The 24,574-nt window shown below is 51.0% G+C and overlaps 1 protein-coding gene across 4 annotated transcripts in view; it reads right to left on the minus strand.

The window, feature by feature from the left end:
• Positions 1-24,574, minus strand: part of LOC131510460 (ultra-long-chain fatty acid omega-hydroxylase) — a 49,288-nt gene that overhangs the window by 17,475 nt on the left and 7,239 nt on the right. The window contains exons 2-4 of one of the 4 annotated variants that reach the window (XM_058727631.1): positions 14,071-14,154; positions 12,265-12,405; positions 1,869-2,091 (exon numbers count right to left, since the gene is read on the minus strand). In XM_058727631.1, the coding sequence (XP_058583614.1) occupies positions 1,869-2,090 (222 nt within the window). In that variant the 5' untranslated portion in view covers position 2,091; positions 12,265-12,405; positions 14,071-14,154. Of the gene's footprint in view, positions 1-1,868; positions 2,092-10,043; positions 10,193-11,464; positions 12,061-12,264; positions 12,406-12,959; positions 13,115-14,070; positions 14,155-24,574 lie in introns of those variants that run through there. The other 3 variants (XM_058727630.1, XM_058727632.1, XM_058727629.1) reach the window with 3 other exon arrangements.

Here is a 24,574-nt window from a genome sequence, read left to right on the forward strand (position 1 = left end):
TCTGAAGCCCTTTTAGAAAAGTGCAGGTTGGGGCGCCTGGGTGGCGCAGTCGGTTAAGCGTCCGACTTCAGCCAGGTCACGATCTCGCGGTCCGTGAGTTCGAGCCCCGCGTCAGGCTCTGGGCTGATGGCTCGGAGCCTGGAGCCTGTTTCCGATTCTGTGTCTCCCTCTCTCTCTGCCCCTCCCCCATTCATGCTCTGTCTCTCTCTGTCCCCCCCAAAAAAAATAAATAAATAAATAAAAATAAAAAAAATAAAAAAAAAATAAAAAAGAAAAGTGCAGGTTTTCTCAGCCAGACACAAGAGGTGGCAAAGGCACAGAGCTAAGAACAGGGATTCTGGAGCCAAACGGCCTAGGCTTGAACCCCAACTCTGCCGCCTACAAGCTGTGTGACCTAGGGCCAGCTACTTAACCTCTCTGTGCCATAGTATTCTTAGGAGCAAAATGGGGACAGTGGTGGGGCCTGCCGCCTAGGATTGTCAAGAGGACTGAGGGAGAGGGAACGCGAGCTGGTGCAGCCACGCTGGAAAACAGTCTGGAGGCTCTGCAAAAAAACAAATAGAACTACCCTACGACCCAGCAACTGCATGACTAGGTATTTATCCAAGGGATACAGGTGTGCTGTTTCGAAGGGACACGCGCACCCCCATGTTTATAGCAGCACCATCAATAATCGCCAAAGTATGGGAAGAACCCAAATGTCCATCGATGGATGAACGGTTAAAGAAGATGTGGTATATCTATACAATGGAGTATTACTCGGCAATCAAAAAGAATGAAATCTTGCCATTTGCAACTACGTGGTTGGAACTGGAGGGTATTATGCTGAGTGAAATTAGTCAGAGAAAAAAATCATATGACTTCACTCATATGAGGACTTTAAGAGACAAAACAGATGAACATAAGGGAAGGGAAACAAAAATAATATAAAAACAGGGAGGGGGACAACACAGAAGAGACCCATAAATATGGAGAACAAACTGAGGGTGACGGGAGGGGTTGTGGGAGGGGGGAGGGGCTAAATGGGGAAGGAGCACTAAGGAATCTACTCCTGAAATCATTGTTGCACTATACGCTAACCAATTTGGATGTAAATTTAAAAAAAAATAAAATTAAATTAAATAAATAAATAAAATAAGAAAAAAAACCCAAAACATCAAACCATAAAAAAAAAAAAAAAAAGAGGACTGAGTGAGTTAATATTTTTAAAGCACCTGATGTAATTCTAAGCACATGTATGTGAAATAAGAAATGAAAGGCAGGGCTCCTGGATGGCTCTGTCAGTTAAGCGACTGACTTTGGCTCAGATCATGATCTCGCGATTCATGAATTTGAGCCCCGCGTCCGGCTCTGTGCTGACAGCTCAGAGCCTACAGCCTGCTTCTGATTCTGTGTCTCCCTCTCTCTGCCCCTCCCCTGCTTGTGCTCTGTCTCTCTCTGCCTCTCCAAAATGAATACACGTTTAAAAAAAAATTTTAAATTTAAAAAAAAAATGAAAGGCAAGGTAAGAAAATGAAAGAAAGGGTGCAACCACATGGGGGGTGGGGGGTGGAGCAAAATCCACAGGGGTCCCCCCACCCCACCCGGGGATCACAGAACCCAACGACTTTCACGGGCACTGGTACCTGTTGCTACAGCAATAGGCCTGAAATTACAGAGAAAACTTTCGACTCAGCTCTGCCTCGCCTCAGCTGTGTGACCTCGGGTAAATGGCTTGCCCTCTCTGAGCCTCCATCACACTTAGATCCTGGAAAACGGGTCTGTTCGTGGCCCTGACCAGATTCTTGGGGGATGAAAGAAACCATCAGGTCCGTTATCCTTACTGAATACCTGGGACCCGCCCAGCCCACCTGCCCAGCCCCACACACCATGCCCAGGTGGCCCAGCAGCCAGTTGCGCCGGGGTGGCTGGGGGAAGCAGCTCAGCCGGCGGCAGGTGATGTAGCAACGCCAGGAGAACCTCAGGAGCTGTATCAGCAGGCGACAGAGGAAGAAGAGCAGGGACAGGACGAGTGCAGACACCGCATACAAGCGGAAGGCGGTCTTCTCCAGTCCCAGGAGGTACAGCAGGTGCTCCGTGACGGGCAGCATCCTGCGGAAACACACGGGATGGGGGTCAGTGCAGGTAGGAACCACTCTGGCCATGTGTGTGCCATGCACAAGATCACCTGTGGGGTCAAGCATAGGGTACCTGGCACACAGGAGGTGCTCAATGCACATGAGTCCCAGACACCAAGGATACCCCCCTAACTTTCCCCAGCAGTGACCTTCAGCGAGCTGACCAGACGGACACCTGTCCATATGCCCTCAGTCTTCACTTCGCAGGGCATCCTTCCTGACTTCTCTGCCCATGCCTGGCTGGCCAGAGGGTTGGAAAATTAAAACACGTACACCTCCACGCCGAAAGCAGCTCTTAACCAATGACGGATGAATATTGCCAGATAAATACCTCCTCCCCTTGGGGCAATGACCCTGAGATGGGAGTTTCACATGCACTCCCAGGCTTCCACAGCAGGATTAAACTCCGACTGCCCACAGAAGAAACTTTCTCTATTAGCTGCCTTCCTTCCCTGTCTTCCCTCTTTTTCTCTATTTAATTGAGGTGAGATTCACCCAACATGAAACGAACCATTTTAAAGTACAGTTGACCCTTGAACAATGCAGGGGTTAGGGGGGGGTCCCAAGCCCTGTGCAGCCAGAATTCCATGTGTAACGTTTGACCCCCCACAAAACTGCACTGCTCATAGCCTACTGTTGACTGGAAGCCTTACTGATAAACATTAACGGCCAATTAACACATATTTTGAATGTTACATGTATTATATACTGTATTCTTACAAGAAAGTAAGCTGCAGAGAAGAAAATGTTGTTGAGAAAGTCATAAGAAAGAGAAAATAGGGGCTCAGTCGATTGGGTGTCTGACTTCGGCTCAGGTCATGATCTCACAGTTGGTGAGTTCGAGCCCTGCATCGGGCTCTGTGCTGACAGTATAGAGCCTGGAGCCTGCTTCGAATTCTGTGTCTCCCTCTCTCTCTGCCCCTCCCCTGTTCATGCTCTGTCTCTCTCTGTCTCAAAAATAAATAAACATTAAAAAAAATTTTTTTAAATAAAATAATAATAACAATATTAATGACACAGTGACCAGGTATAGAGCATTGCAATGTGCCATGCTCCACACTCAGGGATGTGCATGCCTCATTTTATGGTGCCTTAAAGTGGGCCTTGGAGTTGGGTCCTACCATTCTCTCCATTGTTTGCACAACTCAATCTCTGTTCCTCTAACTCAAGAGAGATGGGAGCTGACAGAGGCCCCCTGAACCCCTACCAAAGGCCAAACTCAATCACATTGGGGGCCCACAGATCTCAGACAGTATCGAGGAGATTGCTGAAAATGGTTGGATCTTGCCCTCACCTCTCCTTTCCCCTTAGTCCAGACACCCAAGGGTTCTCTCTGTGCCCCACCTCCTTGGGCAACACAGCTAAAGGAACCCTACCCTACAGGTCCTCACCTGAGTCCCCAGTCCCCACCCCACCCCCCCCACCGGCCCATGGTTCCCTCCATTAGGGGCTCAGAGTCACTGGCTTTTCCACCAGCCAATGACCAACTGTATCATCCACGCAGAAGATGTGAAGTTTCTATTGGTTACCACATCCTGGGAAAACAGCTGGGTGCATCATCACCAAATTTGGAGAGTTCCATTGGGACGGTCTGACTTACACTACCAGCCATGCAATTGACATGACCACTCATTAGGGTGTCTGGTACCAAGGAGAGACAGAAAGGGAATAACAAGTGTTGGCAAGGATGCGGAGAAACCTTGAACCCCGATGCCTTGCTCGCGGGGATGTAAAATGGTGTGGCTTTGCTGTGGAAAACAGTGTGGTGGTTCCTCAAAATATTAAACATAGAACCACCATATGATCCAGCAACCCCACCTCTGGATAGATCCCCAAAAGAAGTGAAAGCAGGGACTCAAACAGATATTTGCACCCCCATGTTCACAGCAGCATTAGTCACAAGGGCCAAAAGGTAGAGGCAACCCAAGTGCTCAAGAAAAGAAGAACAGACACACATACTGTGGCCTATCCATACACTGGAATATTATTCGGCCATAAAAAGGGAAATCTGACGCAGGCTACAACATGGATGGACCTCAAGGACATTACGTTAAGTGAAATAAGAGACACAAAAAACAAATGCTCTGTGATCCCACGTATAGGAGGTCCCCAGAGGAGGCAGGTTCAGAGACAGGAAGCAGTATGGCGGGCACCAGGACCGGCGGGAGGGGGGATAGGGAGTCAGAGTTTTATTTTTTTATTTTTTTTTATTTTTTTTTTTAATTTTTTTTTAACGTTTATTTATTTTTGAGACAGAGAGAGACAGAGCATGAGCGGGGGAGGGTCAGAGAGAGAGGGAGACACAGAATCAGAAGCAGGCTCCAGACTCTGAGCTGTCAGCACAGAGCCCGATGCGGGGCTCGAACTCACGGACTGTGAGATCATGACCTGAGCTGAAGTCGGACGCTTAACCGACCGAGCCACCCAGGCGCCCCGGGAGTCAGAGTTTTAATTGAAGAAGACAGAAAAGCTCTGGACATGGATGGTGGTGATGGCTGCACAACAGTGTGAATGTACTTAAGGCCACTGAACTGTTCACTGAAAATGGTTAAGACTGGGGGGCGGGGGACCCCTGTGTGACACAGTCGGTTGAGCATCCCACCCTTGATCTCGGCTCAGGTCATGATCCCACAGTTTGTGAGATCAAGCCCCGTGTTGAGCTCTGCGCTGACGGTGCAGAGCCTGCTTGGGATTCTCTCTCCCTCTCTCTCTGTCTCTACAACCCCCCCCCAAATAAATAAATAAACATAAAAAAAAAAAAGACTGCGTGTCTTGAAGGAGGTAAAGCAGAGATAGAGGTGGCTGAATACTGGTCCCCCAAAGAGATCAGGTCTCTGGAACGTGGGAATGTGATCTTAACTGCCAGAGTCTTTGCAGACGGGACTAGAGATGAGAAGATTATCCGGGATTGGATTGTCTAGGTTGGTCCCAACTGGAATCGCAAATCTCCTCATAAGAGAGAGGCCGAGGGAGACTCAACACACAGAAGAAGAGAAGAAGGCCGTGGAAAGATGAAGGCAGACACTGGAGGGATGCGGCCACCAGCCCAGGCACCCTGGAACCACTAGAAGCTGGGAGAGGCAGGGAGCAGATTCTGCCCTAGAACCTCCAGAGGGAGCACGGCCCTGCCCTCACCTGGGTTTCAGACTCCCGGCCTCCAGAACTCTGAGAGAATGAAAGTGTGCTGTTTCAAGCCACCCAGTTCGTGGTAATTCGTCACAGCAGCCACAGGAAACAAATACACGGAGTAAGAGGGTACAGACCAATCCCTCCAGATGAGGTGGCCTGTGTGTGTCTCTTGGGGGAAGGCTCTCTGGGCAGACAGCTGAGTGAAGAACTGGGCTTTCTCATTAAATGCACATCTGCACACACACGCACGTAGCTGGGGTCTTTTTAATACATATATATTTTTTTTTTTTGAGAGAGAGAGAGAGAGAGAGAAAGCGAGAGTGGGGAAGGGGCAGAGATAGAGAATCCCAAGCAGGCTCCGTGCTGTCAGCGCAGAGCCTGATGTGGGGCTCAAACCCACAAGCCGTGAGATCAGAACCACCCAGGTGCCCCTAAGGTTTTATTTTTTTTTAATGTTTATTTATTTTTGAGAGAGACAGAGACAGAGGGTGAGCAGGGGAGGGGCAGAGAGAGAGGGAGACACAGAATCGATAACAGGCTCCAGGCTCTGAGCTGTCAGCACAAGAGCCCGACGCGGGGCTTGAACTCACGGACTGTGAGATCATGACCTGAGCCGAATTAGGACGCTTAACCGACTGAGTCACCCAGGCACCCACATGTAGCTGGGTTCTAATCCTGACTCCACGGACTGGCTGTGTGGCCTAGGCCTCAGTTTCCCTATCTGAAACTGGGGGTGACTGTAAAAGATGATCTTTGGGTCCACCCCAGTGTGACCTTTTCCTGCGTGTGGCCCAGGGTGGGGTCACCGCTTTGGCAGGCCCAAGACCTCTGGGTCACCTCTAACCCCTGGGCAACCTGGCTGTAGTCTGGCTGCCACTCCAGACACCACAGTCACCTTTCTGAAGGTCCGTCACTCTCCTGCTCTAACACCATCCATGGCTCCCCACTGCCCTCAGTCTGGCATCCAAAGCCCTTGAGGAGCTGACCACCTCCACCCATCCTCCACTTCAGCCATAAAGATCCCCCTTGTCAGGATGTTTCGGACCCTTTCACCCAAGCTATAAACGTTGGATTCCTTAGAGCTGGTCCTGAGTCATCGCTTCCTCTCTCTCCATGTATACGCCCTGGGGAGCTCACCCCCTCCCATAGCTTTTGTGACCCTGTCTCTGAGATGCCTCCCATGTCTTGTTGACACCACCTCCTGGATGGCCTCTCAGACCACCTCACCTCCTTCCTCCCTCTCTGCCCACACCCAGTTCGTTGCCAGGTCCTGCCAGTAGTGTATCGTAAATATCTTTCACTCTCATTCACGTTTCCCCGTCCCCATCATCTCAACCCACGTCAGGCCACTACTGCAGTGGCCTCCTCCCCTTGTTCTCCCGGGTTCCCTCCCGCCCCTCCCCCAGCAGTCCATTCTCCACCCAGCAGCCAAAGGGATCTCCCTAAAATTAAATCAGATCACAGCCCTCCCCTGTTCAAAGTCCTCCCCATTATGCTGAACACAATTCAGATTCCTTCCCACGGACTGAGACGCCCTGTGCGCCCGGCCCCTGTGGACCCCTCCAGCCTCTCCCACGGCTCTCCCCGCTGCTGACTCAACTCCAGCCACTCTGGCCACAGGCCAAATTCATTCCCACTTCAGAGCCTTTGCACATGCTGTTCCCTCCAACCTGGCATGCCTTTCCCCCAGCTCTGCCCACAAGGGCCCCTCCTCATCCTCCCGGACCACCTCTGCTTTTCACCACAATCAGCCACCTCCTTTATTGAGCACCTTCTGTGTGCAGTGGCTTTCTCAGCCATTTCTTTCATCTTCCCAGGAGCCCTTCGAGGCAGCTGGGGTTCTTCTGAGTAGAGTCACAGCAAGAACCCCCACCCCGCCCAGAACAATCCCAGCTGATATCCTGACAAAGGAAATGTCTTCCTGAAATACTGAAATGGGGAGGAACGGAAACAAGAGAAAGCACCAGCCCTCAAAGAGGAGACCCTGCCCCAGGAAGGCAGGTGCACAGGAGGGAGGGAGCTCTGAACCGCCATGCCCACCCCCCTATGCGGGACGTGGGCTGCGGCTTTTCCCAGGACAGGCTGCTCCAAGCAGAAAGAGCACACGCTGGATCCCCAGCTGGCTGTCACCCTGGGAGCCTCAGTCTTCTCATCTATGAAATGGAAACAATATCAAGAAGTCCATCTGATGCTTCTGGGAGGAGCTCAATAAATAGTGCCTTGGGGAAGTTAAATCCTCTCTTTCTGCAGCTGGGTTCCACTCGCCCACCCCCAGCAAGAGCACTCCTGCCAGCACCCCCCCCCAAAAGAAAGTGCTGCAAAAACCTTTGAGGCAGTGCAGCCGCTTTGAGAAATAGCTTCGCAGTTCCTCAAAAAGCTAAACATAGAATTTTCATGTGACCTGGAAATTCCACTCCTAGGTATATAGTCAAAAGAATGCAGGGGCGCCTGTGTGGTTCAGTCGGTTGAGCGTCCGACTCTTGATTTCGGCTCAGGTCACGATGCCAGGCATGGGATCGAGCCCTGCATCAGACTCCATGCTGGCTGTGGAGCCTGCTTAAGATTCTCATTCTTTCTCCCTCTGGCCCTCCACCACTCTCTCTCTCTCTCTCTCTCTCTCTCTCTCTCTCTCTCTCTCTCTCTCTCTCAAATAAAATAAAATTAAAATTAAAACTAAAGAATGTAAAACATCCTCAGATACTTGTATATGAATATGAATAGCAGCACTATTCAGAATAGCCCAAAGGTGGAAACAATCCAAATGTCCATCAATGAATGAATGGATAAGTATCATGTGATATATTCGTGTGATGGAATATTACTTGGTCATGAAAAGGGGCGCCTGGGTGGCTCAGTTGGTTGAGTGTCCGACATCAGCCCAGGTCATGATCTCACGGTCCGTGAGTTCGAGCCCCGCATTGGGCTCTGTGCTGACAGCTCAGAGCCTGGAGCCTGCTTCGGATTCTGGGTCTCCCTCTCTCTCTACCCCTCCCCTGCTCATGCACACGCTCTCATTCTCTCTCTCTCTCTCTCTCTCTCTCTCTCTCTCTCTCTCTCTCTCCCCCTCTCCCTCTCTCTCTCAAATATAAATAAACATTAAAAAATAAAGAATAAAATAAAATAAAGTTTTAATTGTGGGGTGCCTGGGTGGCTCAGTCAGTGTCGACGACTTTGGCTTAGGTCATGATCTCATGGTTTGTCTGTTGACAGCTCAGAGCCTGGAGCCTAATTCAGATTCTGTGTCTCCTTCTCTCTGCCCCTCCCCTGCTCGTGTTCTCTCTCTCTCTCTCTCTCCCTCTCTCTCTCTCTCTCTCTCTCAAAAAAAAATAATAAACATTTAAAACATTTTTTTTAATAAATAAAAAAGTTAATTGTTTGAGGGTTGCCTGGTCAGCTCAGTGGGTAGAGCATGCGACTCTTGATCTCAGGGTTGTGAGTTTGAGCCCCACGTTGGGTGTAGAGATTACCTAAAAAGATAAAAAAAACTTTTAAAAAAAGTTAATTATTTGAAATTAAGGAAAAATGAATTAAGATGCTTTAATTGGGGAGAAGGTGTTCTGGGGGTTCAGACAGTCGTTTCCTTTCGTGACTTGAGTGCTGGTGACACGTGTGGGTTCAATTCGCAAACACTCCTGAACTGCCCAGTTGCAGAATGTGCACTTCCCTATACCCCCCGTATTACACTTCAACTTAAAAAAATTAAAAATAAAATGAAAATTTGTTTCCCGATTGCATCGTCTTTTAAAATGTGCATCTTTGGGGCGCCTGGGTGGCTCAGTTGGCTAAACACCCAACTTTGCTCAGGTCATGATCTCACGGTTCGTGGGTTCGAGCCCCGCGTCGGGCTCTGTGCTGACAGCTCAGAGCCTGGAGCCTGCTTCCGATTCTATGTCTCCCTCTCTCTCTGCCCCTCCCCCACTCACTCTCTCTTTCTCTCTGTCTCTCAAAAGTAAGTACTAAAAAAAATTTTCAAATGTGCATCTTTGACTCAAACCAGCCTGGGTCCCAGTCGCGGCCCTGTGACTCCCCCAAGTCAGCAGCCTTGAGTAGTCTAGTCCCCACCCCCAGCTTCCATGCGCCAATCTGTGAAATGGGTTAACAATAGCAGGAGCCACCCCTTAAAGGTTGCTTGGGACACTTCAGTGAGATGAGATCTGGTAGGCGGTATGCAAGATTTTAGCCATTATTCCTGCTTCTATTATTTACTAGTTTATGGGAGCGAGATAAACGCAAGGCTGACACTCTCAGGATGCTGTGAGAGGCTGGCAAACTTCAGAGCATCAGACACCAGGCAAGGGCACCCAGCAGCCCCACCCCAGCAGAGGTGGCCCCGCCTGTCCTGCTGGGGCCGGCATTATCTGAAAACGGAGGAGCCAGCGACTGGTTCCGTGGCCCACGCCCAAGGAGCGCTGGTTTGTCAGGTTAGCCCGGCCGCCAGTCAGGGACTTGTCATACAAGGTGTGTGGGCTCCTGAGAAGGAATGCAGGACACGACCATGCCCCCCACACACACACACCCCGGACACGCACACCACCAGAAATCACACATGTTGCCTCTCCTTGAACTGCAGGTCCTGGGGCCCACCTGTCATCCAAAGCACCCAACACTGGCTCCACTGCCCCACATCCTAGCCCTGCCCTTCACTCACTCTGGAAGCCAGTAGTCAAAACAGCCTGCCTCCTCTCCCTGCTCATGCCAACCAAACACCCTCTCTATGCCAAAGAGCTGCCTGACCCCAGAGACTCCTATTCTCCCAAAGTGCCAGACCCTAGAAGTCTGAGCTGAGAGGGGGCTTACCCCAGATTTCTGGGGTTCGGAGAAGGGGCTGCAGGAGCAGTTCTGAGGGCAGAGCCAAGCTGGCAAATCAAGGTGGGAAGGAGGGCCTCACCGCAGCTGTGGGCACACTGTAGGCTGTCGCCCACAGCTTCCTCGGCCCAAAGGAGATCCTGACAGAAAAAGAAGTTTACAAACCACCAGTAATCTAGACCATCCCAGAACTGCAATTGCCTCTGCCCACCATCTCAGCACTTGGACACGAGCCTCGGAAAGGATTCCACAAAGCTCCACCTCAGAGCTGTGTGACCTCAGGTGAATGTCTGCACCTCTCTGAGCCTCAATTTCCTCACGTGTAAGACAGGAACTATATTACCCACTTCACAGGGCTTTGATAACAATGCCACATTTTTAATGTGCTCAGCTCAGGGCTTGGCACACGGCAAGCCCCCGATCAAAGGTGCCTCTCCTTGCTGTTGGGGCTGGCACCATATCCCTTAGTGTTTGCCCAGTCATCTGGGATTTGGAGAATGGGGTCCAAGGCTTGCCAGGGAGGCGGGAGGGGGCTGCCTTCTCCGTCTGCAGAGTCATCCAAGCCCCTCTGTGGATACCAACCCAGGTCACCACTGGACACCAGTCCAGGGCTAATGTTACCGCTCAGAAACCCAAGCTGGGCTATGCAGAGAGGCCGGGGCCATTGGAAAGTGCACAGGATGTTGGGGTCACACAGGGCCGGTTTGCTCAAATCCCAGCTCCCCCACTGTCTCCCCGTCTCCCTCCCACCTCCAGCCTGAGACTCCCCAGTTGGCAGGTCTCAGCCGCCTCACGTGGTCCAAGCGGGGAGGGCCAGCCCCTTGGACACCAGGGAGCATACATCCCTCCGGCATCCAACAAAGGTCAACTGGTACCAACCGCGGGACCTCACACAACCCTCACAGCCAACTCTGGGGGCCCAGGAGGGCATCTCCTCTTTTCAGGCTCTGTGCCTGCCATGGGTGGGGAGAGGGACGGTGAAGGCAGCCGGATCACTAGCGTAAAGTCCCTGAGGGAGACGCTGTGGAGTGACTCCGGTCCGCCCTGCGGCACAGGGCAGGGCCTGGATCCGCCCGAGAGGTCCTGATGGGGAGGGGGCTCTTCCTGAGGTCCCTTCCCATCACGGAAACCCGGGGAGAAGGATGTACCCAGGACTCCGAGGGGCGCGCTGAAAACAACTGCGCCCAAAAGCGGCGGCCGTCGGGGACACGCCCACGTCCCCCCAGGCGGAGCCTCTGGGACCCGCCGCCGCCGCCGCCGCCGCCGCCGCCGCCGCCGCCGCCGCCTGGGTCGTGGGGATTCCCGGGGCGGGCTGCGCCCAGCCCCTCGCGTCCCCGCTGCCAGCCGGGCGCCTCGGGTTACAGCGCAGCGCCCCGGCCGCGCTCGGGTTACCGCCCCCCGCGCGCACTCACCTCGCGGGTCTCGGCCTCGGCCTCGGCCTCTCGATCCGGGATCCAGATCCGCCCGCACCGCAACCTCGGTTCTGACCGCGCCGTCCGGCGGCCGGGCCCTTTAACCCCGCCCGGCCGCGCCGCGAGGCCCGCCCCCGGCCCGCCCCGCCCCCGGTCTCGCCAGCCTCTGGGCGGGGACCGAGGCTAGGCCCCCAGAGACGGAGAGAACCAGAGACAGAGTCGTGGATGCGTGGAGAGCGACGGAAAGGGAAAGACGCAGAGCCGGGGATGGAGAGACCGACAGGTGGAGAGATGGAGAAAAAGCCGCAGACAGAGACAGCGGAAGAGAGACATTGGAGACACAAAGACTTGAACACCCAGCATCCCCAAACCACCACACTCCCTGCCCCTCTGCCCATGCCTGGCACCACTTAGTGCCCAGATCCCCCCCCTTAGGCCCGCTCCTTAACACCCTCCTCTTGCACCAGCACCCTCAAAGCCCACACGTCAGGACCTGCTCCCACGCTTGGACAGGGGTCCCTAAGCCAGCAACCCTGACGCCCCACGCGGCCCCAGGAATCCTCAGGCTCCATCGGCCCTGGGGAGCCAGCCGTTCTGCTCCCTCTGGAGCTGCAGCCTCTTCCTCCAGGAAGACCTCCAGTCTCAGCAAGCGGCACCAGACTCTGGTCCTACTCCTCTCACCCCCACCCACCCACCGTCAGCCAACTCGACCATCCCACTAAGATGTTGTCCTTGGCCAGTTTATCTGCTCCAGATAGATCCAGACAGGGTCAGTCCCGCCCCGGATTTGGAAGAGATACCTGTGTCTGGGTCAGTGGGTGGGTGGGTGACTGATCTGGGCAAGTGGGCAGACAGATGGGAGGAATCACAGCTGGCCATTGGCTCTCCACTGCCTCCACAGGGCCAAATGGCATTGTGCATACTGGACACCCGGGTAATATCTGTCAAAGAAAAAATTTAAAAAGCCACAGGAGATTAGAGAGATCAAAGCCTCTGACCATAATTGCAGGCTCATCTGGGGAAACTAAGGCAGATGCTGGCAGCTGGAGGAGAGGCACGACTGGCTGGGTTCAGGCAGGAGCCAGACCAGACACTGAGAAGCCTGAAGCTGTAAGGAGACATCACCCTCCTCTCAGCGAGTTCCAAAGCTAAAACCACAGCGAACCATTAGGAAACTGAAGAAAGGGCAAGGAAGTTCGGACTGTTTTCCCCAGGATGACCATTCCAAAGCCTTTCGATCTGTCAGAAATAAATTCTTGATCCTGTTACAGACAACGGGTGATCCCCTCCTGGCTTTGGGGGCCAACCAGGTGGGAAGTCTGATCATGGGGCTGGTTAGCCTGGGGGATGGGAGCCAGGGTGTGGAGCAGGCCCGGAGCTGTGCTGGACTCTCAGAGGACAGGGCCAGGGGTTACAGCCACAGTCAAAGCCACATAACACTATGGGCTCTGGAGGCAGAGGGTTCGGGTGGCTTTATCGGTTACTGTGTACCCACCTCAGAAGATTGCTGTAATGTTTCAGGGTAACAGTTGTCACCCAAGGCAATCCTGTCCCTCAAGAGACAATCTGACAATGTCTGAAGACACTTTGGCCATCACAGCTGGACGCTGGGGTACCGCTGGCCTCTAGTGGGTAGAGGCCAGGAATGCTGATAAACACCTTACAATGCACTCACAGGATGGCCCCTCGCCAAAGAGAATGATCTTGGGGCACCTGGGTGGCTCAGTCAGGTGAGCATCTGACTCTCGATCTCAGCTCAGGTATTGGCCTCAGGATCGTGAGTTCAAGCCCCGCGTCAGACTCCGCACTGGGTATGAAGCCTATTTAAAAACAGAGAGAGAGACAGACAGACAGAATGATCCAGCCCTAATGTCAATAGTGGTGAGGTTGAGAAACCCCGCTTCAGGGTGTAGGGAGCACTTCTGAATTTTAGCACACAGTAAGTGCTAGGTAAGTGCTGACTGCCGTTATTAGCCACCATGGAGTTTCCAGCCTTCTTCCTCACCAGCAAATCCTGACCACCAATTCCATGTTCAGCATGCCCTAGTTCAGAGAAAGCTGTGGCTTCCCCACCCGATCCACAAGCAACCTTCAATCAGGCAAGTCCTGCTTTAGCTGGCTTTGACTCCCCCCTGAGACCAGGGTCTCCTTGAGGGTGAGTCCCCAGGATCAGCTGGTGCCGGGCTAGATGGCGCTTGGAATACATCCGTGCAGCGGGTCAGACCTGCTGTTTTTTGTTCTTTGTTTTTTAATGTTTATTCATTTTTGAGAGACGCATAGAGACAGAGCGTGAATGGGGGAAGGGCAGAGAGAGAGGGAGACACAGAATCCAAAGCAGGCTCCAGGCTCTGAGCTGTCAGCACAGAGCCCGACGCGGGGCTCGAACTCACCAACTGTGAAGATCATGACCTGAGCCGAAGTCAGACACCCAATCGACTGAGCCACCCAGGCGCCCCCGGACCTGCTGTTGAAAGATGCAAGTGTGGTTCTAGGGGCTGGGAATATGGCAGAGAATAAAAACAGCCCAAATCCTTGTCGTTGTGGATCTGAAGCGGAAGTGGAGAAAACAGAAAATAAAGAAAACGTATCCAGCAGGAAATTTTTACCAGGGAAGGCATGTAACAGGTTTTTGCAACGGGGCCGAGGGGGATGCTGCTATTTGACCTGGGTGTCAGGTGGCCGGCTGAAACCTGAAAAACAAGAATAAATGTTGAGTCACGTTGTACCCCTCAAATTTGTCTTTGTCAGTTCTACCTTCATAAAGCTGGGGAAGAAAAGAATGAACGAGTGAGTGAATAAATACATGAATTTTCACAAGTCTGAACCACACGGAAGATACTCTGGCTCATTCCCAAAGTCTGATACGAGTGTCCAAAGCATGATACAAAGTACCTTAGTAATTTTAGATAGCACATGGAGAAGTTGGGTCTATTCATTTTCTCTTTGATATATTTATGTTAAATGAGAGATTTGTTTTGACTCGTAGAAGAAGAAAAAAATAGACTCACCCTGGACATCAAATCTACAGCCTTGTGGATATAATGATCATTGTATACATTTTGCTTTAAAATAAATAAGGCTTAGGGGCCCCTGGCCAGCTCAGTCAGAAGAGCATGCGGCTCTTGATCTTGAGGCCGTGAGTTCGAGCCCCACATGGGGTGTAGAGATTATGTAAATAAATAAAAAACTTAAAGAAAAAAGAAAAAAGGCTCGAAAGCAAGACCACTGAAAGAAAATTATTAAGTAATAAAAAAAAAAGTAATAGGTAGATGGAAAGTGGTGGCAGATGATTGAGTGACAAATTTCAACATCAGAAGCCATCTGTCTGGTGGATTAAGACAAAAATGGAAGATTCCTAAATGCAACTTTGGGAAATACTAGCACACCAATCTCTCCTAAATCCCAGAAAACCAGACACAGAGGGCTCGAAACTTGAAAACTTGAAGGAGGGAATTTTAAAGCCAGTGTAAGAGGCCCCCTTATCCCGGCAGGTGGTAAACTTGGCTGAAGTCTTTAACCCTCTTCGGTTCAGTAGTGTTCTCTCATTAGGCGCTGGGCCCTCTGTAAGGGTGAGAGGGGGCGGTGTTTCTAAGTGAAGAAGAGACAATACAAATAATTGAAGCTTTGCTGCTTGGACGGAGGCAGAAGGGAAGGCTACGTGAAGGATGTGACATCTGAGCTGGGACTTCAGGGAGAGGTTGGATTTCAACAGGTGCAGGAGAGGGGGTGGGGCTTGGGCACAGAGAAACCCAAGGGTGTGGCTGGGCAGGTGGCTTTCTCTGGCCTTGGGATGTGAGAGGTGAGGAGGAGGGCAGGCATGGATGGGAAGGGCCTTGAAAGCCAGTCCAAGTGGCTGAGTGTTGATCTGGTGGGCAATGGGGAGCCATGGGTGGTGCCTGAGCAGAAGAGCCCCCTTTAATGGGTTTGTTTTAAGGAACACTGGAGTTTATTGATTTGGGGGGCAATGTGGATTTTTTAAGGATGTGGGGAACGTCTGCATTGGTGACAGGCTGGATGTGAGGTTCTGGGCAACAGTGGAGGAGAGGAGGAGAGGAGAGGGTGTCAGCCCAGCTTCCCTGCCCTCAGAGAGATGGGGACAAGGAAAGAGAAGCAAGTTGAAGGGCCTGGGAATGAGGAGGCACTGACCACAGTAGGCTCCCTGGCCGTGTTACCCTGGGCAAGTCACGTGGCCACCGGAAGCCTCTGTCCCTGTACAGATAAAATGAAGGAGATGACCACGAAATGAAGTGGTGTTTACAGGGTCCTCAGCCCCATGCCTGGCACGGAGCACAGGCTAGACAAGTAACCGCACTTCGAGTTTGTGCTTTGATTTGGGTTATCCCAGCCCTTCTCAACTGAGGCAGATTGTCCCCCCCCCGCCCCCCCGCCCCAGCCCCGGGGACGTTTGGCAATGTCCAGAGATACTTTTTGTTGTCATGCTGTGGAGGGGGAGGAGCTAGTGGGCAGAGGCCAGAGATGCTGCTAAAGGCACAGGACGGCCCCACCCCCCACCCCCAGGGAATGATCTGGCCCCAGATGTCAGCAGTGCTGAAGCTGAGAAATCCTGTCTGCCAAGGAGAAGCACCAGGAGGCGAGGCGGGAGGCGGCTGGGCCCATCCTGAGAAGTGCACCTCTGACTGAGTCAGCTGTCTTGGGAAGACTTGGATGCCTGGGGGTGGGGGTGGGGGGGGGCGGGTCAGAGGAGGTGGACAGATAAGAGAATGGGGAGACAGAAGCACCAATCACAGCTACGTTTAGAGACAGGATAGGCAGAAGCACGGAGCTGCAGGAGATGAGCCACATCTGGGAGGTTGAGGAAGCATGGTGATAGGAACAATCCCCTTGGCCTGGGCCCAGAGGTCAAAGGGCCCAGGCCCTAGGAAGGGACAGGGCTCTGCGGTTCCCAGGCACCAGAATCCTCAGCCTGGCAGCAATCAACAAACAGCAACCTAAGTGGGAGGAGAGGACACAGGGGCGGCGGCCAGATTAGGGAGACGGTACCAGAAAAGTGTGTTCAAGTGGACCAAGGAGGAACACGGCGGGAGTGAGGGGAAGGGAGTTTCCTGGGCATCCAGAAGCTCACAGCAGACTTCCGGGAAAGCAGCCACTATGAAAAATCAGTCCGTGCCTCGAAAAGCTAAAAATGGAATTACCATATGAGCCAGAAACTCAGTTCCTTAAGTATGTAACCGAAAGAATCGAAAACAGGGACTCAATGTCCCTGCATGTTCACCCGTACACGCATGCCCACAAAGGTGGAAACAACCCAGCGTCCATCAACGGATGAGGGGCTGAGGAAATGGGGCCCGTCCGTGCGGGGGAGCATTACTCAGTCATAAAAAGGAATGAAGCCATGAGACCTACTACACCATGGACGAAACTCCAAAACATCACAGTGATGTGATGGAGTGAAAGAAGCCAGACCCAAAAGGTCACACATTGGATGATTCCGTTTCTGTGAAATTTCCAGAATCAGTAAATCCATAGAGATGGTGAGCACATTAGGGATCGAAGCGGGGGTGGGGGGAGGGCTGTGAGGAGTGAGGCCGTATCCAAGGAGAATGAGTACAGGGTCTCCTCTTGGGGCGATGGAAAATTTTTGCCACTGGGCAAAAGTGATGGTTCGGCAATATTTGTGAATGTGCCAATGCCGCCGAATTATATCCTTTAAGATGGTTAACTTTATATTACGTGAAATTCACCCCAATAAAATAAGAGAGAGTTCCAGCAGGAAACAGAACACTCAAATGGGGTAATTTGGAAAGAGATGAACAAAAGTACTATTTCAAAAAGACAGCGCAGCCAGGAACCTTTACCACCCCAGAGGTGCGGGGGCTATGGGGCGAAAGCAGTTGCTGGAACCTGGACTTGATACGGCTATGTGCAGAGAGAGGAATACCTGGCAGGGGTTGTTGGTTGAGGGACACAGCCAGCCTGCGTGGACCACACAGGAGAGGAGATCAGATATTAATACCCGGACTGCAGTCTCCTCCCTCCCTCCAGTGCCTGCTGTGGTTCCCTATTGGCGGAACCCAACCAGAAGCCATAAGGCAAGGGTTGAGTGATTCATACAAGCCAGCCTCCCAGGATACAAAATAGGGGGCAGAAGGGTGGAGACAAGGCAAAAGATAATTCGGAGACTTGAAACAAAGACCAGAGCAGTTCCAGGGTGTAGGGTGAATGGTGGAGCAAACAACTCCTTCCAATTCATCACTCACCACACTCTTGCTCACAGCCATTTGCAACCATTTTGCCAAACCCTTCAAGGTTATCTTTCCCCTCAAAGGCTTTGCTTGCTGCACATGCTCGGAATTTCCCTCTGCTTGGAATTCTATTCCCTCTCACCTGCTCCGCTAACTCCTACTTATCTTTCAGGTATCAGCTCAAAGTCCGTTTTCTCTGAGGGCTTCCCTAACTTCTGGGTTCAGTTTAAGCCCACACTGGATGCAGCCACAGCCCCTGGGAGTCCTCAGTCACAATCAAATCACTCTTGGAATGGTTCCTTTAGCTGTGAGCTCTAGGCAGGTAGACAGGGTCTTTCAAATTTCCCTCCCTTTTCCCCAGCCCCAGGGGACACACACAGCACCTACTCATTCAACAAACACCAAGTACCCAGGGAGGACCAGGCGTTGTTTTACAATGCACATCCCTGCTTTCTGGAGATTAAAGAAAGCATAACCAGAAATACAGAAGCAAAAAGGTCATTCCATGTGACATGTGCTATGGAGGAAAATCCAGCAAGGTAAGGAGATGAGGAAGGCCTTTCTGAGGTGCTGTTTGAGCAGAGACGGGAAGAGAGAGAAGGGTTTCACTGGAGGTGGAGTGTTCCAGGCAGAGGGCACAACTTGTGCAAAGATCCTGAGGCTCACTGTGCCTGAAGAAACAGCCAAGAGGCCAGTGAGGCTGGAGCAGAGACAGCAAGGGCGACAGTGGGAGCAGACGAGGGCTGGGAGGTGGCAGGACAGATCGTGCTGGACCTGATGGGCCACTGGGAGGACTTCGGGTTTTCCTCCGGGAAAGGTGGCGCCGCGCAGGCTCTGAGCCCAGCAGGATGCTGACTTAGGCGGCCCTCCCTACTTGAGATTTCCAACCGGCTCCCTCTGGCTGCAATAAAACGCTCCGACCAAAGGGGGCGCAAGAGCGGCAGGAGGAGCCCGGCGGGGGGAGGGGGGGAGGGGAAGTAGCCTGTGGCTCTGGCCGGGCACAGCCGCCCTGGAGGGACTGAGTGGCAAAGGTTGTGTAAACGTGGGTGATTATTTCTCCTCCCTCCCTCAAATGCCCGAAAGCTGTTTCCTCTGCTGGAATGCCCTTTCCTGCCAGACCAGATCCTATTTATCCCTCAAAACCCAGTCGCAATAGCCCCCTCTTCCAGGAGCCTTTCTATGCCCCCTTCCCAAGCTTCCCAAGGGAGTCCAGCGTTGGACTTTGGGGGCTCGTTAAATCCCTTAAAATCATGTGCAAAAGCATGAGTTCATCTTTTCAGGAGACACCTGGAGCCATAGCTTTTACCAGATTTTGAGGGGGGAAAGGGAGGTTAAGAACTTTGTTTTTACAAATTGGAATCCCAGAGAGAGGCAGTAACTTGCCCAAAGTCACACAGCCTAATGGGAACAGAGTCAGGATTTAAATTTTTTTTTATAATATTTATTTATTTTTGAGAGAGAGGGAGAGAATGTGAGCCGGTGAGGGGCAGAGAGAGGGAGACACAGAATCTGAAGTAGGCTCCAGGCTCTGAGCTGTCAGCACAGAGCCCGACACGGGGCTCGAACCCAAGAACTGTGAGATCACGACCTGAGTAAAGTTGGGTGCTTAACCGACTGAGCCCCCAGGTGCCCCATAGAGTCAGGATTTTTTAACTCCTGTGGCCCATTTGGGGAGCTTCCCAGGACTTGGATGCAAACATAAACAGGTATTCATCCTCGTGATCCAGTGTAGGAGGAAAGAAAATTTCTTTCTAATAAGAAACCCAATGGTCAATAGGTTGGATGACATTTACTGAACACCTGAATGCTATGTGCCAGGCACTGATCTCAGCCCTGGGGACGCAGTACTGAGTAAGAGAGGCTTCTGCCCTCCTGCAGTTTCCATGGGCGGGGGGGGGGGGGGGGGGGGGGGCGGGGGGCAACAATAAATAAACAAATGAATAAGATAATATCAGGTAAGGATCATGGTGAATGGAATAAGCTCACAGGGAGGGACTGGGAATCTAGTTTAAAGAGGGTGGTCAGGGCTAGGCTTCTAGGAGGAAGTGGTGTTTGTGTGATCCCTGACTGATAGGAAGACGAACTGGAGCATTGTAAGCAAAGTGAGCCGCACGTGCAAAGGCCCTGGGGCTGAATGAGGGTAGCATCCTCCAGGAGCCAGAGGCCAGTGGGCTGCAGCAAGGAACTCACTGGGAAAGGAGGTTAGAGGGGTTAGTAGAAGCCAGATCCTGAAAGGCCTAGTGTATGCACCACGGAAATGAGAGAGAAGGGAGGAGGGTGCCCCATAACAGAGGGACCACTTGGAGCCAATTCCTGGAAGCAAGGAAATGCCTGGCCCAGGCCTGCCTGGGGCACCGGAAGTCACCCTCCCCTCCCCCTGTGCTGGTGTGAACTGTAGAACAGACCGGAGGAGTGAGTGGGTTGGGGCCAAGGTGACTTCCACCAGGGAACCAGTTGTGGCTCATGACCACAGGTTTCCCCAGGCTGATTCAGCAAGATTCTGTGTGGTCGAAGTTCAGCCCCCACAAAGAGCAAAGCAACAGAGCTGCAAGCTGCCTCCCACCCCAGAGGACCTCCCCAGGAATCTCTCCTCACTAGCTTTGAGAAGCGTTAAGCTTCAGGAAGCTTCTCAAAAATGCTTGCATCGCAGATCCAGTCACCAACTACTGTGGGACTTTTGCCAAGTTACTTCACCCCCCCCCCCGCCCCCGCCAAGCCTCATTAGACCACTTTTTTGTTGGTTTGATCCATCATAAATCAAAAGCGTGATATAGGGTTCATCCTGTGCCTACATTACCACATTGATTCTCCACAATAAGGGAAGGACTTGGGTTATGATCATTGAGAGAGAGAGAGGCTCAGAGGAAGGAAGCAACTTGCCCAAGTTGGGAGTTAAATCCAGATCTGTCAGATTCCAGAAACGGGGGACGATGCAGAGCCTGATCCTAGGATCCTCTTCTGGCACCCAGAAGCAAATGTCTGGCACCCAGTGGTCACGAAGCAGACAGGGGTTATCAGGATGGTCATTAGCCTCAGGATGGTGTGGGGCCACCTCTCCCACCTCTCAGTTTCCTTGGCTGCAAAATGGGGACTTAGAATTCTCCGCTTAGAATTCTCTCTTCACTGGCTTTGTGAGGCAACCAAGATATAAAGTGTTTGGTGGCCCCTCAAAAAGTTGGACGTAGAGTTACCCTATGACTCAGAAAGTCCACTCCTAGGCATAGACCCCAAATAATTGAAAACGGTACTCAGGGGGCACCTGGGTGGCTCAGTCGGTTCAGCGTCCAACCCTTGATCACGGCTCAGGGCATGATCTCACCCTTGGTGAGTTCGAGCCCCGCATCGGGCCCCACACTGACAATGAGGAGACTGCTTAGGATTCTTTCTCTCTCCCTCTTTCTCTGCCCCTCCCCCACCCCACTCACGTTCTCTCTCTCTGTCTCTGTCTCTCAAAGTAAATAAATAAACTTAAAAAAGAAAACAGTATTCAAACTAGTACATGTACACGCCTTTGTAAGCACCGCTTACAAAGCCAAATGTGGAAACACCCCAAATGTCCATGAAATTATGAATGGGTAGACAAAATGTCATATATACACACAACGGGATGTTACTCAGCTATAGAAAGGAACAAAACCCTGACACGCTACAGTGTGGACAAACTTCAAAAGCCTTATGCTGACTGAAGGAAGCCAGTCACAACGGGCCACACAGTGTATGATCCCATTTATGTGAAGGGAATTCTTAGAGACAAACAGCAGAGTAGTGGTGGCCAGGGGCGGAGGGGAGGGGTGGGGGGCCGGGAGTGATTACTTAATCAGTATGGAGTTTCCGTCTGGGGTGATGGAAGTGTTCTGGAACTAGACAGAGGTGATGGTTGCACAACCCTGGAGAGGGACTGAATACCACTGAACTATCTACTCTCTTTAAAATGATTAATTTTATGTTCCATGAATTTCACCTCAACAATCAGTAAATAGCCAATAAGTAAATGGTGGGCAGTGATTTCACATATGATTTTATATCACTGATTCCTGTGCTAAGGCCAGGAGGTCGACACACTATTGTTGTCATTTTACAGATGGAGAAATCAAGGCATGGAGAGGGGAGGTGCCCCACTCAGGGAGTGGGGAAGACTGAATTGGACAGGGGGTCTCCCTGACCCCAAGGAGGTTCTACTCCTCTGCCTGGGAGCCATAGGTGACAGGCACCCACACTGAGTTTACCACCCTTGGGCACAGGTGACTCAGTGAAAAGGCAGGCGGCACAACCGAGGATACTGGCCAGCTTGACCTGGTTCTTTTCCCCTGGCCCAGGAGAAACCAGCAAGGGCGGCGGAAAACCTGTTACTGTCACCGCTCTGTGCCCAGTCCTGTGTGAATGCCCTAAGAAGACTCAGTCCTGGAGCCAGCACTCAAGAAGCTCCCAGTTCTAGAGAGTGTAAAGCTGGACACAGACACTCCCAACCTCTCAGTGTCAGGGCTGAGCCAGAGGAAGGAGCCCGGAGCTAGGAAAGCCAAGAGGAGAAAGCTGGAGGACAAAGGAAGGCCTCCTGGTAACGGAGATATTGGAGCTAGGTTTTGAAGAATGTAGAGGAGTCCACCAGCTCAAATGAAAGAAATATAAGCCCTGGGGAGGAGAAATTGGTAATATCTGGCAAAATTATATATGCATTTCTCCACTTAGAGGAATATATCCCAACGATTCCCTTGCAAAACCAAGAAAAGGTGAATGAGCGGGGCTTTTCATAACAGCACGACTTAAAATATCAGAAGACTGGAAATAGCCCATAAGTCCATCAAGAGGGAATGACTGAATAAACCAAGGCACAGCCACAGGATGGAGTCCTGTGCAGCTGTGAAAAGGAATGAGGAGTGTCCATGTATACTGGCATGGAGAAATCTCCAGAAACAACAGTGTTAAGAGGGAAAACAGCTAGGGGTGTGTGTGTGCGTGTGTGTGTGTGTGTGTGTGTACACACTGGTGTTTTACAAATGGAACAATAGACCATGAAAAAATTATAAATGGTTACCTGAGGAGGGGGGAAAGAACATGATGGAAGGTCCACGAATAGAAGCTGGATGTTTTTCTTTATACCTTGTTCTGCAGATTTGACTTTAGAACCATGTAAATATCTTAAATAATACTAGGGGGCACCTGGGTGGCTCAGTCAGTTGAGCGGCCGACTTCGGCTCAGGTCATGATCTTGCGGTTCATGAGTTCAGGCCCCGCGTCGGGCTCTTTGCTGACAGCTCAGAGCCTGGAGCCTGCTTCCGATTCTGTGTCTCCCCCTCTCTCTGCCCATCCCCTGCTCACACTCTGTGTCTCTCTGTCTCTAAATAATAAATACATGTTTAAAAAATTTTTCATTAATTAATTAATTAATTAATTAAATAACATTAGACTTAACGGGTGCCTGAGCAGCTCAGTAGGTTAAGCGTCTGACTCTTGAGCTCAGGTCATGATCTCACAATTTGTGGGATCAAGCCCCACATCAGGCTCTGCATTGTCAGTGGAGCCTGTTTGGGATTCTCTTTCCCTCTCTCTGCCCCTCCCCTGCTCACGTATGCTCTCTCTCTCAACATAAATAAATAAACTTTTTTTAAAAAAATGGTTAAAATGATAACATTTCTATTATGTAGATTTTACCACAATAAAAAAAGCAATGTGGCATTACCTCATGTGTATGACCCACTTGCTCTAATCGAATTTGTTGTAATACAGTGTTTCAGAGACATTTTTAAATGGAAGGGTGCAATAGTGAGATAAATTTTTCAATAATCTAACAGATTAATAGTAATAATTATAACAATACGAATCCTGTTATTTGAGATACTTTCTAACTGCATAATCTTATCATGAGGTGTTGTTTTTATTGCTGTGGCTGTTTTAAATTAAAAATTTCTGCCCTCGGGGCACCTGGGTGGCTCAGTTGGTTAAGCATCAACTTCAGCTCAGGCCATGATCTCACCGTTTGTGAGTTCGAGCCCCTCAACGGGCTGGCTGCTGTCAGCACAGAGGCTGCTTCGGATCCTCTGTCCCCCTCTCTCTCTGCCCCTCCCCTGCTCATGTGCACACAGGTACTCTCTCTCTCTCTCTCTGAAAAATAAATGAAACATTAAGAAAAAAAAAAAACTTTCTGCCCTCAAAAGAAAAATTCCCTAAGAATCAAAAGTTTCAGGTTAGTGGCACAAATGTACACAAACTATTTCAAGTGACACTACAGCACAGTAATTTGATAGCACATCCACAGTGGGATATGCCCACAGGACAAAAAGAACCAGAAAGAGAAGGTCTTAGACTGGTTTTCAAAAATCATATTGTTTCTGGAACTGTTGGTGTGTTATTCTAAGATTGATGTGTGTGATTGTGGAATGAAGCAAACTGAGAATTTGGATTTGCAGTGTGGGGGAAAAAATACATGTATAAGATTGATCAGTTTAAGTAAGAGCCATGTAATTTGAATTGGAATTGGAGGTTTCAACATAAATTCATGATGAATCTTATTTAAAAAATGGTAGGGGGACTCCTGGGTGGCTCAGTTGGTTGAGTGTTCAACTTCAGCAGGTCATGATCTCACGGTTCATGAGTTTGAGCCCCACATCAGGCTCCGTGCTGACAGTGCAGAGCCTGCTTGGGATTCTCTCTCTCTCTCTCTCTCTCTCTCTCTCTCTCTCTCTCTCCCTTCCCCACTCATGCTCTCTCACTCTCAAAATAAATAAAAATGTTTTAAAAAGACAATTTTAAAAAGTGGTAAGGGATTTCCTATTTTTGTCCAACAAAAAGTCCTAGAAACAACTAGCCCAGCAGCCATGAGCACCCCCATCACCTCGACTGCAATCTCTAAATACCACTTTCCAATCAGAGGAACAAGGGCTCTTTGGGAAAATGGTTGATTCCCAGGCCT

The sequence above is a fragment of the Neofelis nebulosa genome, chromosome 4 (genome assembly GCF_028018385.1).
Source record: "Neofelis nebulosa isolate mNeoNeb1 chromosome 4, mNeoNeb1.pri, whole genome shotgun sequence".
NCBI lineage: Eukaryota > Metazoa > Chordata > Mammalia > Carnivora > Felidae > Neofelis > Neofelis nebulosa.